The following is an 18,779-nucleotide window of genomic DNA, read 5'->3' as shown; positions in this document are numbered from 1 at the left end:
CCTGCCTGAGATGTGGCTGCGTGAGAAAGGACATAGCAGCCAGATTCAGCTAATCTCTGTGTGAGAAACTAGGCGTACGTGACTGAAGCAGGGCCAACAGTGCCCTTGAAACACAGGTGCAGAGATACCAGCTGGGTACGTGACTGAAGCAGGGCCAACAGTGCCCTTGAAACACAGGTGCAGAGATACCAGCTGGGTTGTTGAGAATAGTTAGTATGCAGTAAAGAAAATTAATGAGATGGGAACTTGGAATCGCAAGGCTAGTAATAGAAAACAAAGCATTAGTGTTAGACCCAATCCTGAGCTTAGATTTTGCAATATGCATGAGCTAATTATTGTGTGTATAAAAGACCACTGGTTTTACAATAAAGCGAGACTTGTTGACCATGACAAGATGAGACATATATCCCATCTTTTCCAATATAAGGCATTAAGGGGTGGGCAAAGGTAGATAGCTATAGCCTTTATCTATTTCTAAGACTCCTTTTCCTTTCCAAGGCCAAGAATAAGATTGTTTCATTTAGGAATACTGCCCAGTACCTCTTCCCAAACTCAGGGTATCTGGTGGAGTGAGATAATTAATATTCACTGGCATGTTAATAAACCCCATGCCTAGATGAAATCCTGCTGGAAGTCCTTATGAACACAGGACAAATTCTTGGGGGATATACTGCCTCTGAAATGCACTGCTTCAGAGAAGGAATATGACTGGCACCACACTAGAAAGCCTCCAAGAAAAATCTCTACACATAAAATAAATTTGTTGAGATATAGCTGATTATTCACACTAATAAATCTAAGACTAGTCAAGATGACTTGTTACAACACAGTCAGCAATTAGACCTTTTCTTAATCTATATGAGGAGAGTGGGAATACAGGGGAAGAAAGAAGGGAGAAAACCCAAGAAATTAAGTTTATCATTTAACAGAAAGTTTGTTCTGGAGATTACAGGGAGGAGGTAAGTAGGTTAAGCAGTATCAGGGAGTCTAAGGAAATCGACTACTGGAACTGCACCCCACCTTCCCTGGGATAGTTTTGTCTGGCAGACAGGACAAATGATATGGAGGATTCCCTATGCTCTCTCCACCTGGCAGAATGCAGTGACTTAAGGGATGGAGGTGGTGGCAACAAGTTCCTGCCTGACGCAGCAGGAGCATCTCCTCTGTGACTACCTCACCTTCCCAGGTGTCCTTGTGCAATAGGTATGAGGGTCTGCAAGTGGAACCAAAAAGTGATGAGGATGATGGTCCATCTATGTTGGAGGTGTTGTCAAGGTTAAGTTGGACTATGCACCATATCCAAATCCCTTACATAAAGAAAAAAAGGCAGGTTATTGTCACAGCAGACTCTTTTTTGTGTGAAATGAAAGGTCCTATGTTTTCCTTTGTCCTTCCAGTTGCAGGGAATGATGAGGAAAGAAACAGGAAGAGCCAGATGATTGATACCTGGCTTCATGACTGATGTCACAAGCAGAATTTTGGTTTTTTAATTGTAGGTCAGTCCATATGACTCTAGGCCTGCTGGTGTCAAATGGGATATATCTTTCTCAAAAGGGAAAAAAAAAAGGGGAAAAGGATATTTGTGCAAGAGTTAGCAGGGCTCATTGTAAGAGCTTTAAACTAGATTTGAAGAGGTAAAGGGATAAAACCAGGCTTGCTATAGATAAGCCTGGAATCAGCATGCCAGTGTTTGAGGGACAGTGTTCTAGCAAGGTCTTTCAGTCTGCTCCACTATATGCTGAATACTCTGGAGTACATTTGAAATGTCCCTGTATCAATGTGCACAGAACTGTAGCCATTTCAGTGGAGGTAGGGGATGGAGATCCGTGCAGCAGCAAAGACGCAAGGGTTGTCAATGCATTAGAAGCCATGAAAGCACCTAAGAACGCTAAGGAAAAGCTGTGGATATTGTCTACCTAAATTTTAGTAAACCCTTCGACATCATTGCTTACATCATTGTCTTGGAGAAACTGGCTGCTTATGGCTTGGATAGGTATACTCTTCACTGAGTAAGAAACTGGCTGAGACACTGGACTCAAAGAGTTGTGGTGAATGGAGTTAAACCCAGTTGGAAGTTGGTCACAAGTGGTGTTGCCCAGGGCTCAGTACTGGGACCAGTCATGTTTAATATCTTTATCAGTGGTCTGGATGAGGAGATTGGGTGCACTCTCAGTATGTTTGCAGATGACACCAAATTGGGTAGGAGTGTTGATCTGCCTGAGGGTAGAAAGGCTCTACAGAGGGATCTGGGCAGACTGGATAGATGGGCCGAAGCCAACTGAAGGACCTAGAGCATTAGTCTTATGAGAAGCATATGAGGGAACTAGGATTTTTTAGCCTGGGAGAAAAGGAAGCTCAGGGGAGACCTTATTGCTCTCTACAACTACCTGTCATACTTGTCAGTATGACAAGTTAAAGTCAAAAAACCACAAAATAATCTGATTAAGTAGCCTTAAGTAATAAGCTTTGGTTAATTCCATTTATTATATTTCTGTTCTTTGGGATCTGTTTCTTCTGAAATTGGATGGAGCCACCCTTACTGAGTTATTGTTGGGGTTTGGTGGGGGAGTTCTGTGAGTTTTCTTTTTGCTAAAAACTGTACTGAGTGATGACACTACCCAAAACAAGCAGTAATTTTGACCATGTGCTAGAAAGCAACAAGCTCTGAAAAGCAAGAGGGATTTTATGCACTTTTGAAAAATACATATAACTTTATTGTCTCCAAATTCCACATAAGCAAAATGTCAAAGTAATTGTAGCAGGATTTTTTCCTACATCAGAGTTGCCAGACTAAGAAGAGCATCCTCTTTGGGAACACTCAGTACAGTAAATTTAATCAATTTCCACTACAGTAACACAAGCTGTGAGCAAAGCTAAATGCAAAGTAGTGGTTGCAGAACCTCTGTGCATATTTGCCTCTCTGAACCTCTTTACCACTTGCAAAAAGTTGAGGCATGTTTACCAGTTTCCAGAATTATCTAATCTTAGTCTAAAGTAAAATAAATGTAGTAAAGCTAAGATTAGTAGGTGTAGAAGAAAGATGAACTGTGTTCTTCTTATTCTTATCCCATCCAAATCCTACCTAATTACTTCTCTGAATTTATAATTTCTACATGGCTCAAAACCAAAATTAGGAGGCAGCTAAAAACTGAAGTCATCAAACCAAAAAACAGTTGTGCAAATTTTCAAAACTTGCATCCTGTATACTGTTTAATGCAATCTCACTTGCCTTTCTGAATTTTCCTAGTTCAACTGCTTAATCTTCAGTTTTTCTACAGGAAACACAATTACACAGTAAATTCTATACCTTTGTTCAAGCCTTCCTTTTAGATTTAGTATGTCTATTGCATGACAGAATAACTATGCATGTATAATTAAAAAAAAAAAGCATTAAATACTGACTGGCATAGATAAAGTGGTGTAGGAACTTGAGGGAGAATAATATTTAATTATCTAAAATGTAATAAAACGCAGGGAAGAGAAGCTAAACTAATTGTTACACAAGCTCAGTGCTTGTGTAACAACTAGAAAACCCTTGGTTGGAGGTACACTATGCCATAACTCATCTATCTAATGAGGTAGTGAAAGTGAAGTTGCTTAGCAAGGTTATGGCAAGTTTTCCAGTTACATTTTAAAAGTTTCCTTTGGTTATGTCATCATAAATTCTGCAAGCTGTAACAAGAACGTGAAATGATACTTCTAACAACTGTATCTTCTTGGTAAAACTGTTGCTTCTCTTACCTTCAGACTTCGAAAAATCATGATATAATCCAACTGTTGACTAGTAACTTGTTTCTATTTGGGTTTAGGTCTGTAGAGTTTATATATAGAAAAATATCTAATCTCACCCAGCTATTATTTCAGGCTATCCACACTGTGATGTTGGTTTACATCTGTCTCACACTGAATGGTATCTTTGAAACCATAAATGGAAGTGGTTAAATGGTAAATAAGTGGGTAAGTCACCCAGCAATGTATGTTGGAAGTGAATATCTTTTTATAAGTTGTGCTCCTGAATTTAGTGCAGATACAAGTCTAGAAATTACTTAGAAAACAATATGAACATACAGCCATTGGTGCACCCAGTGGTAAGGGCAAATTATGGAATCCATTTGCTGAGCTACCAAGAGGCTAAAATCAACTCCCACCTTTCAGGAAACTTACTTTCTTAGACACTCCTCTCACCTCTTCTGGTAAATGCACATCTATCAGATGTCTTCTTGCAGTGTACTAGCAGTGGAGAGAAAACTTCAAAAGTCTTGCTAAGAATGACAAAGCAGCTCAGAAGACAACAGAAAGTGAAAGTATAAAAACTTACAAGAGATACTAGAAGTTGTAACAGAATTTAGAAACAACAGAAACAGAAATAACAGGGAAAGAGATTTAGAAAGACAACATGTACTAATGGTGAGGGGGGGGGAAAAAGCAACACTGAACAGATTAAAAATACCACTATTGTAAAAATGCTGGGGCAAAAAATCTGACAAGACTACAGGAGAGATTCATGCAAGGGATAAGGGAAGAAGAATGAGATTGACATGTTTCAAAACATATACAAGAGAGCTGATGGCCAACAAACTATTTTTCCAGTTATATATATCAAGTCAGATGAAATTACTGAAATCTCACCAAGTCAGTAAACACTGGATGCTTACTTCCTTTTAAGTGCTTTGTCAATCCCAGTAATAAATTTCATTTTTTTTCTGCTTTGTGACATTGGGATATAAAGCTGGCAAATTTTGTTTAGATGTTTGTTGTGGTTTAGGAATGGTACTCCCCAATTTAGTTCTCCCACCAAGATTCTCCAAACCCCACTACTGCTCAATCGTTTCCCATCCCTTTCTTCCGCCCCCACAGGTGGCCAGAAAAAAGAACTGGAGGCACAAAAGGCAAAGATCATGGGTTGAGATAAGATCAATTTACTGGAAATGGCAATAAGACAAGAAAACAAACAGTAACAGCAACAATATTAACAACAGAGGTGTATGAAAGAGTGATTCACATGCAAAAATGCTCACTGCAGAGCCCAACCAGATGTGACTGCTACCTCATCCTGACCATCCTGTCTGCCACACTTGCTCAACTGAAGGAATCCCTTTTCCTCAGGAGTCCCTTCCCCCATCCCCAGCAATGATGTGAGATGGTATAGAATAACCTCAGGGCCCTGGCCACGCCTCCTCCTGGCTACTGCAAAACGTAACCCTGTCCTGGCTAAAACAAGGACATTGTTTTATCCCTAAACATGTGTGCTATGAGTATTTTGATCCAATAATCAATTAAATCATATGAAAGGGTTAGCTATGATTATAAGTAGAAAATTGTGAAGTATAAGGTAAAGAAATATCAGGAGTGCTGTGTTTGGAATCTGTAACCACAGAAATCTTGCCAAGAAGTAACTGGACCCTTATGTTTCAGTCAAGAAGCTATGGAGACTGTCATGCTCACCAGTTATGCTGCTTGGAAACCCACTACCCTTCCCATCTTGATTTTTATATTAAGGATTCCAATCAGTAGACCTCAGTAGATATGACAAATGATTGTTTTAGGATAGGCATATTGATGAATGTGATATATTTTGTGGAATTAATTAGTGTTTTATTGTAAAATGCAGTATAAAATCATTCATGTGTAAGAAATAAAGGTGTTCGGGAATTGTGCCGCCTCTGCCAGGAACAGGGGAAGCGACCCATTTGCAACAGAAAGAAGGGTGGCTCCAAGAGGAGATGGGTCTCCTCCGAAGATGGGTCTGCCAACGACCCAGTGATCAACACCTAAAGGACATCTTATCTACATCTTCATGGGTGTGCATCCCAATGCTTGGTTCCTGTAAATGTAATCAAGTGTCCATCCCTGCCCAGAAAACTATTCATCAGACCCGAAGCTAGGAGGAAAAGAAATATGAATATGCAATGAAGACAAGAGGGACAAAACGATGAGGCAACCCACTATCCAGTCAGAAAAACTGTATAAAAACCGACCCTGCGAAGACTGACTTCGTGAACAGGAGAGATCCAGTGCGATAGAGACCGGATCTGAGGTTCATCCAGTACTGACCCTGGACTTGGTGCTGGTCTTTGCTTGTGGCTTTCTCGGACTTTCATTTTGCAATTTTTCAATAAATTACTTTATTGATAAAATTGGCTGATCATTTATTACAATTAATTTATTAACTATTGGAACCAATGAATGTAAAGGTCAAATTTAAGAGTGGGCATGGTATGCATAGTATGTAAAAGAACTTATATAATGATGATTCAGCCGAAAAAGTATATAAAATGGATGAGGTTTGTTTGTTAAGTGTCCCTGGCGCCCTGAATAAAGAAGTGTCTACTTATTGGCTTCAAAGGATAAGTTTGGATAAGTTTCTTTCACCCTGTTTGCTGACATGTGGACTGTATTTTTAAATCATGCTTCTTTGGTTTTTGCAAATCACTTTTCCTGGACTTACATATGTAAAGAAACTCTATTTGCAAGCATAAATATGAGAGGCTCATGTAAAGACTCATATATAGTGCTTCATAATTTTAATGTTTTATTACTTGTTCTAAAACAATTTTTGAAGAACACCACAAAATGAACTCTAATATTTTATAACTGAAATCTACAAAATCCTCAGTAAATCATGTTGTTAAATGGTTACATATGCTGAACTTTAAAAATTACCAATTAACTAGTATATTTCTCTTCTGCAAGAAAATGTATGAAAATTATATTTCTATAGCTCATTAATGAGATATACTATTTTAATACTACTCAAAAGATCTATTATGGTGATGATTTCATTAGAACTAGGTCAAAACTAAGATTCAGTACAATTTGATGTGAAGTGACATCAGATGCCTATTCCCTACTTTGGAGACTTATTAATTTTATTGTATTCTTCTAGGGCAACCATTAAAAAATATACACTAATTTAAATTTTGAAATCAGTATTATATCTATCATGGAATCCTAGTTAGGACATACAAATATAGGAAATTGAAAGTATAAGAAAAGCTGTTTCACCTTCTACTTATATTTGCTGTTCATTTCAAAATTAAAACAATCAGAAAGTATAGTTAGCTTAATTTGTCTCTAAAATGTTCTTTTCCTATTATGTGCACTAAAAATTTTCACTTATATGTAATTTCCTATGATTTTTAGCTTTCTTACCATTCAAAAATGGAACACAATATTGTATATTTGGGGACACTGAGAATCCATGCAATACAAGAGAGAGTTTACTGTATTTTGAAGCATTGTGCACCAAAATATACATATATACGTAATAAAAGTTATAGACTGTGAAGGAAACCAGCTCTATGGGACAGCATATTGCATAGAACAACCTGTATGAGAGGCTGATAAAGCAGAAGCAGAATGTGGTATGGTAATTACAGAGCACGGGAGCTAATTTGAGCAGACCTAATTCACACACTAGTAGCTCTCTAGCTTCCTAAACTGTAGGAGCAAGATATTTTAAAGTTTGTCTTGACTCAGTCATGTATAAAGAATTGTGCTAGATAAGGACCCTCAGGCTACTGTGTAGATAAATCTCCCTCCAGACTTTTGTTATGTATATGGTCATGTTCCATTGACTTTACCTTCATGGTGCCTTTCAGTTTCTTCTGTGTTTTCCTCAACGAGAGGATGTCTTTCATGCCAACCTGACATGGAGACTAGAACAATATAATATGATTGATTTCCATAGGTAATCTAAAAGTTCCAGTGGAAACCATGGAAGTTTTTGCCACAACTTTAATACACAAGTATGCTAACTCTTTTTCTAGTGAGCAATACCAAAAAGTCATCCTCCTCTACCACCATCTTTTTTTTTTTTTAACCAGATGAAAAATTTTACCAGAGCTCTGCAGTATATTACTCAGAGTGTGGTTAGATAGGGACAGGCGGCGCGGAAGATTTCGGGCTGTAACGGTGAGGAAAAGAGCAAGCCCCATCCCCCTCTCGAGATGAGCTACCCCTGAAAGGAATGTAGACCCCCTACTAACATGTGCCAGTACTTTTCCACTCCAACTACTAACCCGGAAAGTAGGGCTATATCCTGTCTGACGTAGTAGAAGACCTGAAAGTATAAAACCTGAAAACTTTACTTAATAAACGTCTTTTGTAACCGTCTGCCATATTGGTACAATGCGTCTGTTACAAGACCCGACCCACTCATGAAAGCAAAGTGGAAGTCGTGCTGTATGTCTGGATACCAGAGCCTCCACTGTGGCAGAAACAGCGGACTGCTACATCAGAGCAACAGAATTTCTTGGAGATAAAATTTAGACAATGTTCAGGGTCAAATGTTAAATTCCATTGCTATTTTAAACTAGGAAAACAGATGTTCAAGGGCATTACAATTTTTATGAATTGCATATAGGTTTACGTTTGATTGCACTTCCCTAGTAATAAACTTAATGTAAGATTTCAAATTATCATAGGCTTTATTTATGTTATTTCAAAATAACATAGGCTTTGTTTTGAGAAACACACAACACTAAACTAGATACACTACCTTCCTTACAGTAGTCTTTACATTCACATTATTGTGTAGGTTTGTGCTGAATATGTACGCACACGCAGATACTTGTACAGACACACACAAAAACTGTAAATGTAAGTACACAAAAATATAATATACAAAGATAAAAAGTAAGAATTAATTTGTTAGAAAGAACAGAAAATAAGATACAGTTGCTTGTAACCACTATATACTTACTATTTTGTTGAATCTGATAACTGATATTCTCGTCGTCTATCATAACATTCCTGGATTCCAGGGTCATTCCATAAACTTCTCAGTGCATCTACATAGGGGTTCTCAAAAGTTGACACCTTCTCTACATCGACTTCTCGTACTAACTGTGCATGAGCCTAATTTGAAACAAAGAAAACAAATTTTTTTTTCTATGTTTACAAATAGTTCATATATTGTGAATGTGATTAACAGGAATCATTTTTCAGACTGGCTATCTTACCAATGTGTGGTTATGAACGAATGATGTTAAGATGTGTTCAGACTAAGAAAAATAGTAATGGGGATGATATGAGAGAAGGTGAATTAATAAATGAGTACATGGACCATTATTTCAGAATAAACTTATCTTAATCTAGTATTATTTAGCTGAAATTGATAAAATGTTCACTGTGGAGGCCCCCAAAGACTATGCAGAGGGAGCAACGCTCCCGGCTCTCCCATGGAGGGTGTCTAGCCCTTGAATTTCCCTAACCTAGTTGTCTAACCCCTTGTTATTTGAAGTTGGCAGTTAAAGTTACTTCCTGATATGTTAATTACCTTACCCCTGATTGGTTGTTGTGTCCTCCCCTCAGTTCTGTATCCTGATTGGTTCTTTTTGGATCCCTTCTCCGATTGGCAAACTTTTCAATCCGCGCCACTATTGGTTGCTTTAGTAAACCCCACCCCCTGAGTTAAGAATAAAAATCCAGCTCCCAAGACCTTTGGGGTCATTCCTCGGAGAGTCGTCAGAGAATAAAGAAGGCTCCTGAAGAAGACCCCCGGCTCCTGTGGTTTCTCCTGCGCCACCTGCGTAAACCCCTGCCTGGAAGGAAGCTGCTTTGGCAGCCACAGCCTGGCGAGAGCTGACAGGCTTGATCGCTTCTGCAATCTCACAAAAGAGCTGATCACTCTAGAGGAGTGCCTGTGCCGCCTGGGTTGAGGCTGTCTCTCATTGGGCGACTCACTTGGGAAGGTCGCGGCACCCAGAAGACCCTTGCCAGGGAACTGGGCAGTCGGCGACAGTTCACATGAAAATTTATGTTTAAATAAACTAATTTTTAAGAAAGCTTTCATTTTTCAGGTCCAATTTTAGGGCATATAATATACTTGCTTTTTAAACAATAACCTATTAAGCAACTTGGCAGAGTTAGATTGATGGGAGCAGAAAGAATGGGAAGGAAGGAGAAAACTTGTCATTTAAAGATATTCATTTATATGTACATACACTAAGAGAGAAAAAGAAGAGATGAAAACTTAGCAAACAAAAAACCAACTGATTCTATTCTCAAACTTAGTCTACATTTCAGACTAGACTCATTTCAGTGAGGGGACAGACCCCTTTGCATTTTAAATCAAGTAAGTGCATACAATAAGTAGTGGGTTTGTTATTTTTAAAGTAATGTATCTTGGTTACACACATACAACCTGTCATCTCTCTTTTTAGACAGTCCAGAAGTATGCTACTACTCATTACTTAATAAAATTTTATACCTGCAACTATTGTCTACTCATGGGGAAATCAAGAACCCCAAGTTCAATCTGAAAAATGTTTGGTTTTGAGATATGGAGAACATATGCTCTCTATTATAAGAACTCAAGTCTTCAAGTTCTAACAAAGTATATTTTCTTCTGGAACATCATGTTCACCCATCCCAAAACTGGACAGATCATGAAGGGTTTCTACAGTCTCATAACAAAATTTTTAAAAAATCGTATTCCACTAATCACAAGCCAATACTCTTGTGAAACAGGAAGATATATTTTTTCCCAAAAGATTTTGTATTTTTTGCTCAAGCCCAGTTATGTATTCAGTTGACTTTATAGTATTCCAAAAGAATAATACCCCAAGTATTTGCTTACTACTTGTAACAAACTGATACAGCAATATATTCAGATATTACTTCTTTTGTTGTTCTTGAGCTCTGAAAGTATGGCCAGCTCATATCAAAATGCTAACAGAGGTAAAAGACTGACTCAGTATTGAAAAGTTGCTCTTAAGTTTTCATGGGAAATTCATCATAATTGACAGGTGCTCAAGTATTATACATCAAGAGCATCATAAAAGGTAATTACTTTATTCAGTTCTTAATTTAGACATAAATTAAAAATAAATTCAAATTTTTAATAGTTTTATTTGTCCTGCCCTAGAACTAATATGACTTGGCACTATGTGGCAAAACCTCTGAAATGAAGTTCAATATATACCAATGATGCGTATACATCAGAAATATAATTCAGCCTTTTAAGAGAAACATTCTTTTCTCAATGAAAACTGTTTCTGGTTCCCTGGGTAGACTTGGGTAGACTCATGACTACTTGTATCCTACTGACATACAGCTCTTCACAGCAATGCTGCTTTTCTTAAAAAAGAAAAAGTAATAACCCTTCACACAGATTTCAAGTTTTTATGCTACATCTAGGCTATGGTGTCTTCTTCCCCAGAGGTACTATACTTTGCTGTAGATTGCAAATTTTCTTTCTCTAAGTCATTGTCAGTTGGTATCTTTTACTGGCTTCTAATTTTTGGTCAAAAAGAGTGAGATTTAAAAACAGGATCTCATCTATTGGCTTCTTTTCTCATTTGCTCTGATAAAAGCCAAAAGTAATTCTACCGAAGCCTGATGAGATGCAAAAGCATAAATTTAATGCAGAAAAAGACTCAACCATGCATGATGTGTGGTGCTACAACTGCTAAATACTGGGTTTAGTTTCTTTCCACTAATATAATATCAATCTTGGAACATTACTTTTCATGTTAGCACTCAAATTGCTTGCATGAAAAATCTGAAGACTCATCATTCATCCATTTTCTGCAGTATAAACTTTATCTAGTACTTCTTAGTCTTCACTGATACTTCTTGTTGTAACCAAAAATAGACATTACTTGAAACAAAACAGTAAAGCTACTGCCCCTTAAAAAATTGTACCATCTGAGATTTCTTTCTTTTGGAACACCAACAACTGCTATCAAAGCAGTGAAACAAACAAACAAAAAGGATTCTGCAAGTACCACCAAATTCAAATTGGTAATTAAAATGTAATTACTAGTTAAGCTGTAATGTTCTGCAAACAAAATCTAGATGATCTTACTTTACAGTCTGATTCACTTGACATCAGCAGTCAAAGAACATTTTCCATGTCTTTCTGAAGATATAAGAATACATATAACAATTTGCACATTATTTGCCACAGATATAGAAACATTCATCCAATTATCTTTAGCAAATCACATCAGTTTTTAAGAGTTTCTTCCTTGATTTCTACAGGTATTAAAAAGAATCATCCCAGAAAAAGAAGACTCAAATTTCCAGGAATACCATTAGAGGTATTTTCTAACAGCGATTTTATGTTTCTGAAACCAGGAAATCAGTGTTAGATGATACCAAAATAGCTATCTTCTCCTTCTTCATCATTCCCTTCAGAAAATTATTGACAATGTTAAAAACTAATTCTGAGCTTGAAGATAATTATATTTTTATACTGGTCATTCTGGCAATATTATTTTTCCCCTGATTGCACTTAAATAGAAATATATTTTTTAATCTCTAAGGTTCTGTCCTGGTTCTGGCCCAGATCAGCGGAAGGGGACATGGCCAAGACATTATGTTATTTGATAACACCTTATGTCATTGCCAGGGCTAGGGGGAAGGGACTGTCTTGCTTCCAGGGAAAAAGGATTCCTTCTGGTCGGAAAAACATGGCTACAGTCAGGTTGGATCTGGCTCTGTGGTGAGCATTCTTGCATGTGAACCATTATCTTTTTGTATAACTTTGTTATTGATATTGTTGCTGTTGCTGTTACTGTTAGTTTTCTTATCTTGATGCCTTAAAAGGCTACCTGGAACAGAGGCTGGACAGAGTTAAAGGAATAAAGTAGGTAATTATTAAAAGGCCTTGAAAGGATACACTTTGGGCAGTACAAGAGCCTGGTTATGGCTCTTGATGGACCCAAAATGGACACAAGATGGATGACTGGTCACGAGTTTTCACACTTTTATAAGTTTTGGTCCATTTACATATTGGGGTTAATTGTCAAATTACAGCTTCAGGTTATGAAGTCCCATTATCCCCGATTGTTCTTCTCAAATCGCCTTTGTTTATACCTTTTTGGGCCTGAAGTCGCAAGCGTGTCCTTGGTTCTCAGGCTGGAAAAGGATTGTATTGTCTAACTACCCTGTGAAAAGAACTTGCTAACACTTTATATGAAGTTCAGAGTCACAAACTAAGGCAGTACAGAATGTGGAAAATATGAAAGCTAAAACTTAAAGCATAAATCTCATTGCCATTTACAATAAATTGTTCTTATCTCACCCTGTGATCTTTGCCTTTGGTGCCTCCAATTCTCATCTCTGGCCTAACCCTGGTCACTCACAGAGAGTGGAGGTGGAAGAGGGGATAGGAGGGACGACCAAGCAACAGTGTGGTTTGGAAAGTCTTGTTAAGCGAACTAAATTGCAGAGTACCATTCCTAAACCATGACAGCTTCATAGTGTCAGTTTCCTACCTATTATCTAATTTTTTGAAAGCACTGATGTTCCTCAGTGACTAGGTGGGACAGAAAATGGATCTGTTCCCGTATTGTTTCCATAGATGCATCAACCTTTTGGAATCTTACAACACTGGTGACCTAGTTACAGGGATAGGAGGCAGAGTTTAGCATTAGGGGTGTGAGAAATTACCGCTCACTTTAAATTTTTAAAGGTTTATCAAACCTCAACAAGCACAACAAAAGACTAAATAAGGAAAAACTGCATCTCTGGAAGCATGGCCGACTGCCAGTGGCTCATCTACAAAATGGCTGCTCCTCCTTTTATACCCCTGGTGCTGCATCAGCCAACCCTGGCCCTTCCCAAAGTCTGCCAGTCAACTCTTCTTTGCTGTCCATTGGTGGACATCTTCTTGCAACTTGATTGAAGGTGAGATGTTGTCATGCCATGCCTCCCCAGCAACAAGCTTTCCCCATTCCCAGCTGCCCCATGCAAGGGGCACATGTACACGCCCTCCCTCCACATGTCCCAGACAACCCTGAAAACCAAGGCTGTCCGGTGGCAACAATACAGAGGGAGAGAAAGGGGACTACGGGGAGAACAGAGGGTGTCTAAACAACAAACTGCAGTAACATAACCATACATCAACAAAACTCCTCTTAACATACACACAATATTCATCCCTTAATTGTGAGAGCAAATAATCATATTACCCATCTATAACAGAGGTAACAAAATTGTGTATTCTACACTCCTCTACATCATCTTTGGCGGACTGTCTTTTATAAGGCAGTAGGGGGAAGCATAAGGGCTGCAATTCTTTCTCTGGCCTGGAGCTGGGAAGGGGCTGGGGCTGACCAGACCACACCATCACCACAGGCTCCCTGTTCATCATTTTCTCCAGCCGTGGAGCCCAAGCCTTGAAAAGTCAGCTTCTGTCCAGGAGGTTGCCGTGGGAAATGGAGTGTCAGGGGTGGCCCCCCAGTCCAGTCGAGTTGCGTGCAGCCAGAGCCTGCTTGGGACCCAGCCGCATGTTGCCTGCCAGTTTGCTGCTGCTTCCACTGAGAGAGAGACCCAGCAACCCCCACTGCCGTTGCCACTCACTGTCGGGGAGAGACACTCACCACAAGTCAGGGAAGATCCAGATGGCAACAGCACCCCCCCACCGCCACCACCACTGCTGCTGCCACAGGGAGGGAGTTTGACCAGGATGACGTATCTTGGCAGCATAGTTCCTGGTTTGAACTAGCTCACCGGGTTTTGTTTTGTCCCTGTTTTTCCATTATTCCCGGGCTGGGGGGAGGAGGTTTGAGCCACAGGAGGCTCTCCGGTGTGCTGCCTGTTCCCCCAGGTCCCACGTGGCAGACAGCATGGGGGCAGCAAATCATTTTGGTTTTGCCCTAGGAATGGGAGGCCAGGTGACGTTTTGCCTTTCTTGGTTTTGTAGGTAAACCATTTTCCTCTGTACTGTTGTGTTTTTTGTGCGTTTTGCCTCAGTATAATTGTGACTCTAATGTTTTTGTTTTTACCTCTCACAGTCCTGTTTTTGTTGTTTTCCCCTACACTGTTGGGCAGGGGGGAGGGGCTCGAGCAGTATTAACTTTTTTCTCACAGAATTTTTCTTTTTAAAACTATTACAGGTGGTTACAGTCAATGTTAGAACAAACTTAGAAAGAAGTTAAAAAAATTTATATTCCTTTTGATATTGTCTATGTATTTTTTTTCCAAACTAGCTTTGTTGGAAATGATACAAAGTTTAAAATGTTTATATAATTTTAGTCAGGGGTTTTGCTCGCCTTTGCCTGGGGGAAAGGAATTGAAGTTACTTTTCAAAGGACTGTTTCACCACTCTTAACATCTCAACACACTGGGAGTAAAACAAGATACACAAAAGATAACGACTGTTAACTCTAAACATCACCCCTGTCATGGTCTGAGATACCTGGTCTGGGAAAAGATGGATAAGAGAATGAAGAATGAGAACCTAATTAGCATCGAAGGCAAAGGGATCAATAACCATTAGGAAACCAAATACTAAGAACTGTGTAACTTGGGACCAATTAAGATTGAACCAATGAATTTCTCTGGGTTTTGACTGTATAAGTATGTGAAAAAAATCTAGTAAAGATTGTCTGATGGAATGATTTTCTCTGCACAACCAGGGCAATGTGTGGATGAAATTATTTCTGTTGCATATCCTGGCTAGAATAAAGTGATGCCTTGATTCTCTAACACTGAAAAGATGTCGTTGGAGAGTTTTTGTTTTTCCTACAGTTTTGGTGACAGCTTTCTAACCTACCAAAAATTATGAGAGACATACACAAATGAAGTCTATTTTTAAAAAGTATTTTGATCCACAGAAGAAAGCAATATGCTTCAGATGCAGTAGGCAAGGTTGTTTCATATCAATGGTCTATGTGGACTAATTGATTTTAAGATGCCCAATTAAAGAATCTCTCTTATGTGAGAAAACAAATCTTAGCAGTTATTTTCTGTTTTGTAACAAGATTTCCCAAAACTGGAAGAAATGTTGTAGTGCTTGGCCTGCCAATAACTAAATCATCAACCACAGTAAGCCTGAAGACAGGCTGAGAGAGTTGGTGTTTTTCAGCCTGGAGAAGAGAAGGCTCCAAGGAGAACTTTACAGCAGCCTTCCAGTACCTAAAGGGGGCCTACAAGAAAGCTGGACAGGGACTTATAAGAACATGTAGTGATAGGACAAGGGAGAATGGCTTTGAACTGAAGGAGGGTAGATTCAGATTAGATAGTAGGAAGAAATTCTTTACTGTGTGAGGGTGGTGAGGTACTGTAACATCTTTTCCAGAGTTGTGGATACTCCATTCTTGGAAGTGTTCAAGGCCAGGCTGGATGGGGCTCTGAGCAACTTGGTCTAATGGGAGGTGACCCTGCCCATGGCAGGGGGATTGGAACTAGATGATCTTTAAGGTCCTTTCCAACCCAAGCCATTGTATGATTCTAGGTCTGCATGGTATAATTCACATAGATTGCATAGACATAAATGGCAAGAGATCAGATCCAAGCAGTCTGGAAGCTGAATGGAAGTCAGTACAAAAAGCCATCATCATGACCACGACTTTTTCTCTCCTGTCTTGAGAGGATTAACATCCCAGTGATTCATTTCTTGAGAATGTAGCTCTTGCTTTTAGAATAAACAATTATTTATGCTAGTCAACCAAAGTCATGAGTCATTTACAGATTCAGACCTTGATGACTTGTAATCTACAACTGTAGTATATGTAAATGCCTTGCCTTACTGGGCCGTATAGGAAGATATACAGCTTTGGAGGAAATCTTTATCTATCCTTTGCCCTTCTTTTCTTATTCCTTGTGATGACTTGGAGTGGCTACCTGAAACAGAGACTACACAAAATTAAGAGAATAAAATCAGGTATTTATTGAAGGTCTTCAATAGGTACACCTTGGGCAGTCAAAAGCCTCTGAGGGGCTACACCTAAGATGGATGACAGTCATGAATTTTTCATACAGTTATAAGTTTGGTCCATTTACATATCAGGGGTTAATCCTCCAATTACAGTTTCAGGTAATTAAGTAATTCACTCCAAGTTTGCCTTTCACAATTCATTGTCATTTACATCTCTCGGGGCCTGAGATAAGAAGGTGTCCTTGAGTTTCAGGTCCAAAGAGGAATTGTTTTTTTCTGAATAAAAGGGGAGAACAGTAGCTGACAGGCCATGGAGTTTTAGAGTTATACACTAAAGCACTATGGGATCTGAAAAATATAAAAATATAAAAACTAAATCCTAAGGCATCACTTGAGCCTAGTAAATCAACAACAAATGAAACAGCTTTTAATTAGATTTGTAGGGTGAAAGGATGTGAAATCAGGATCACTGAAAATAAGCCTGGGGGTGGCACACTATTATTTGAGGGATGGTGTGCTAGCGAGGTCTTTTCGTCTGCCATTTGGTAGAGGTAGGGGATGGAGATCTATGTAGCAGCAAGGATGCATCTATGTGGCAACAAGGATGCAAGGGTTAATGATGTGCTAGAAACCATAGAAGTACCTGAGAATGGTCATGCAGGAATTAGAGCTTCTCTCACTGAAAAGGCAGCAAGATTGATAGCTCAACTGAAGTGCATTAAGACCAATGCACATAGCATGAGCAACAAACAGGAGAAACTGGAAGCCACAGCGCAGCCAGAAAATTATGACATAGTTTCCATCAGGGACACATTGTGAGATGAATCACACAGCTGGAGTTCTGCAATGGATAGCTAGAAGCTCCTCATAAGGGATAGGCAAGGAAGGAGAGGTAGTGGAGTCTCGATTCTCTGGAGCTTAATAATGGTGAGGATAGGGTCAAGTGTTTTATGGGTAAGAGTCAGGGGGAAGGACAACAAAGCAGATATCCTGGTTAGTCTGTTTTAGACCATCCAACCAGGATGAAGAGATGTATTATTCTATGAGCATCTAGGGGTAGACTCACAATCACTGGCCCTTATTCTTGTAGGGGACTTCAACTTACCATATATCTGCTGGAAATGCAACACAGTGGAGAGAAAGCAGTGGAAGTTCCTGGAATGCGTGGAAGAGAACTTCCTGACACAGCTGGTGAGTGAGCCAACCAGTGGAGGTGCCCCGCTGGACCTGTTGTTTGTGAACAGAGGACTGATGGCTGATGTGATGGTCAGGGGCTGTCTTGGGCAAAGCAATCACAAAATGATAGTTTACAATTCTCAGAGAAGTAAGGAGAAAGGTCAGCAGAATTACTACCTTGGACTTCTGGAGGGAAGACTTTGACCTGTTTAGGAGACTGGTTGAGAGTCCCTTGGAAGGCAGTCCTGAGGGGCAAAGGAGTCCATGAAGGTACAGGACCAGGCTGTCCCCATGTGTCAAAAGACTAGTCAGAGGGCGAAAAGACCAGTCTGGCTGAACAGAGAGCTTTGTCTGGAACTCAGAGGGAAAAAGAGTGACCTTAGGAAGAAGGGACATGCAACTTGGGAGGAATACAAAGAAGTTGTGAGGTTATGCAGGGAGAAAATTAGAAGGGCCAAAGGCTACTGCTGTAAGAGACAACAAAAATGTTTTTACAAATACATCAGCAAAAAGAGAAGGACTAAAAAGGATCTTTGTCCTTTACTGAATGCAAAGGGAAAGTGACAAAGGAGGAGGAAAAGGCTGAGGCACTTAATGCCTTCTTTGCTTCAGCCTTTAATAGCAAGACCAGGGTTCCTCAGAGTACCCAGCCCCCTGAGCTGGAAGACAGACAAGAAGCAGAATGAAGCCCCCATAATCTAGGAGGAAATGGTTAGCTATGCTACTTAGATGCCCACAAGTCTACAGGGCCAGATGGGATCCACCAAAGGGTAGTGAGGAAGCTGGGAGTTGAGTCTACCAAGGCACTTGGAATCATTTACCATGAGTCCTGGCTAAATAGGGAGGTCTCAATTGACTGGAAGTTAGCAAATGTAACACCCATGTACAAGAATTGGAAGGAGGATCCAGGGAACTACAGGCCTGTCAGTCTGATGCCAGTACCAGGGAAGGTCATGGACTAGATCATCTTGCACATGTGGGACAAGAAGGG

General features: G+C 39.5%; 1 protein-coding gene across 2 annotated transcripts in view; it reads right to left on the bottom strand.

The window, feature by feature from the left end:
- The window catches only part of LOC136373335 (guanine nucleotide-binding protein G(q) subunit alpha), a 219,770-nt gene that overhangs the window by 110,680 nt on the left and 90,311 nt on the right, over nucleotides 1-18,779 (bottom strand). For both annotated transcript variants that reach the window (XM_066338239.1, XM_066338240.1), the window contains one exon: nucleotides 8,705-8,859. In XM_066338239.1, coding sequence (XP_066194336.1) covers nucleotides 8,705-8,859 — 155 coding nt within the window. The remainder of the gene's footprint in view (nucleotides 1-8,704; nucleotides 8,860-18,779) is intronic.

The sequence above is a fragment of the Sylvia atricapilla genome, chromosome W (assembly GCF_009819655.1).
Source record: "Sylvia atricapilla isolate bSylAtr1 chromosome W, bSylAtr1.pri, whole genome shotgun sequence".
In the NCBI taxonomy this organism is placed as follows: Eukaryota; Metazoa; Chordata; class Aves; order Passeriformes; family Sylviidae; genus Sylvia; species Sylvia atricapilla.
The sequence above is the reverse complement of the archived record's forward strand: the minus strand, read 5'-3'. Positions and strand labels throughout refer to the sequence as shown.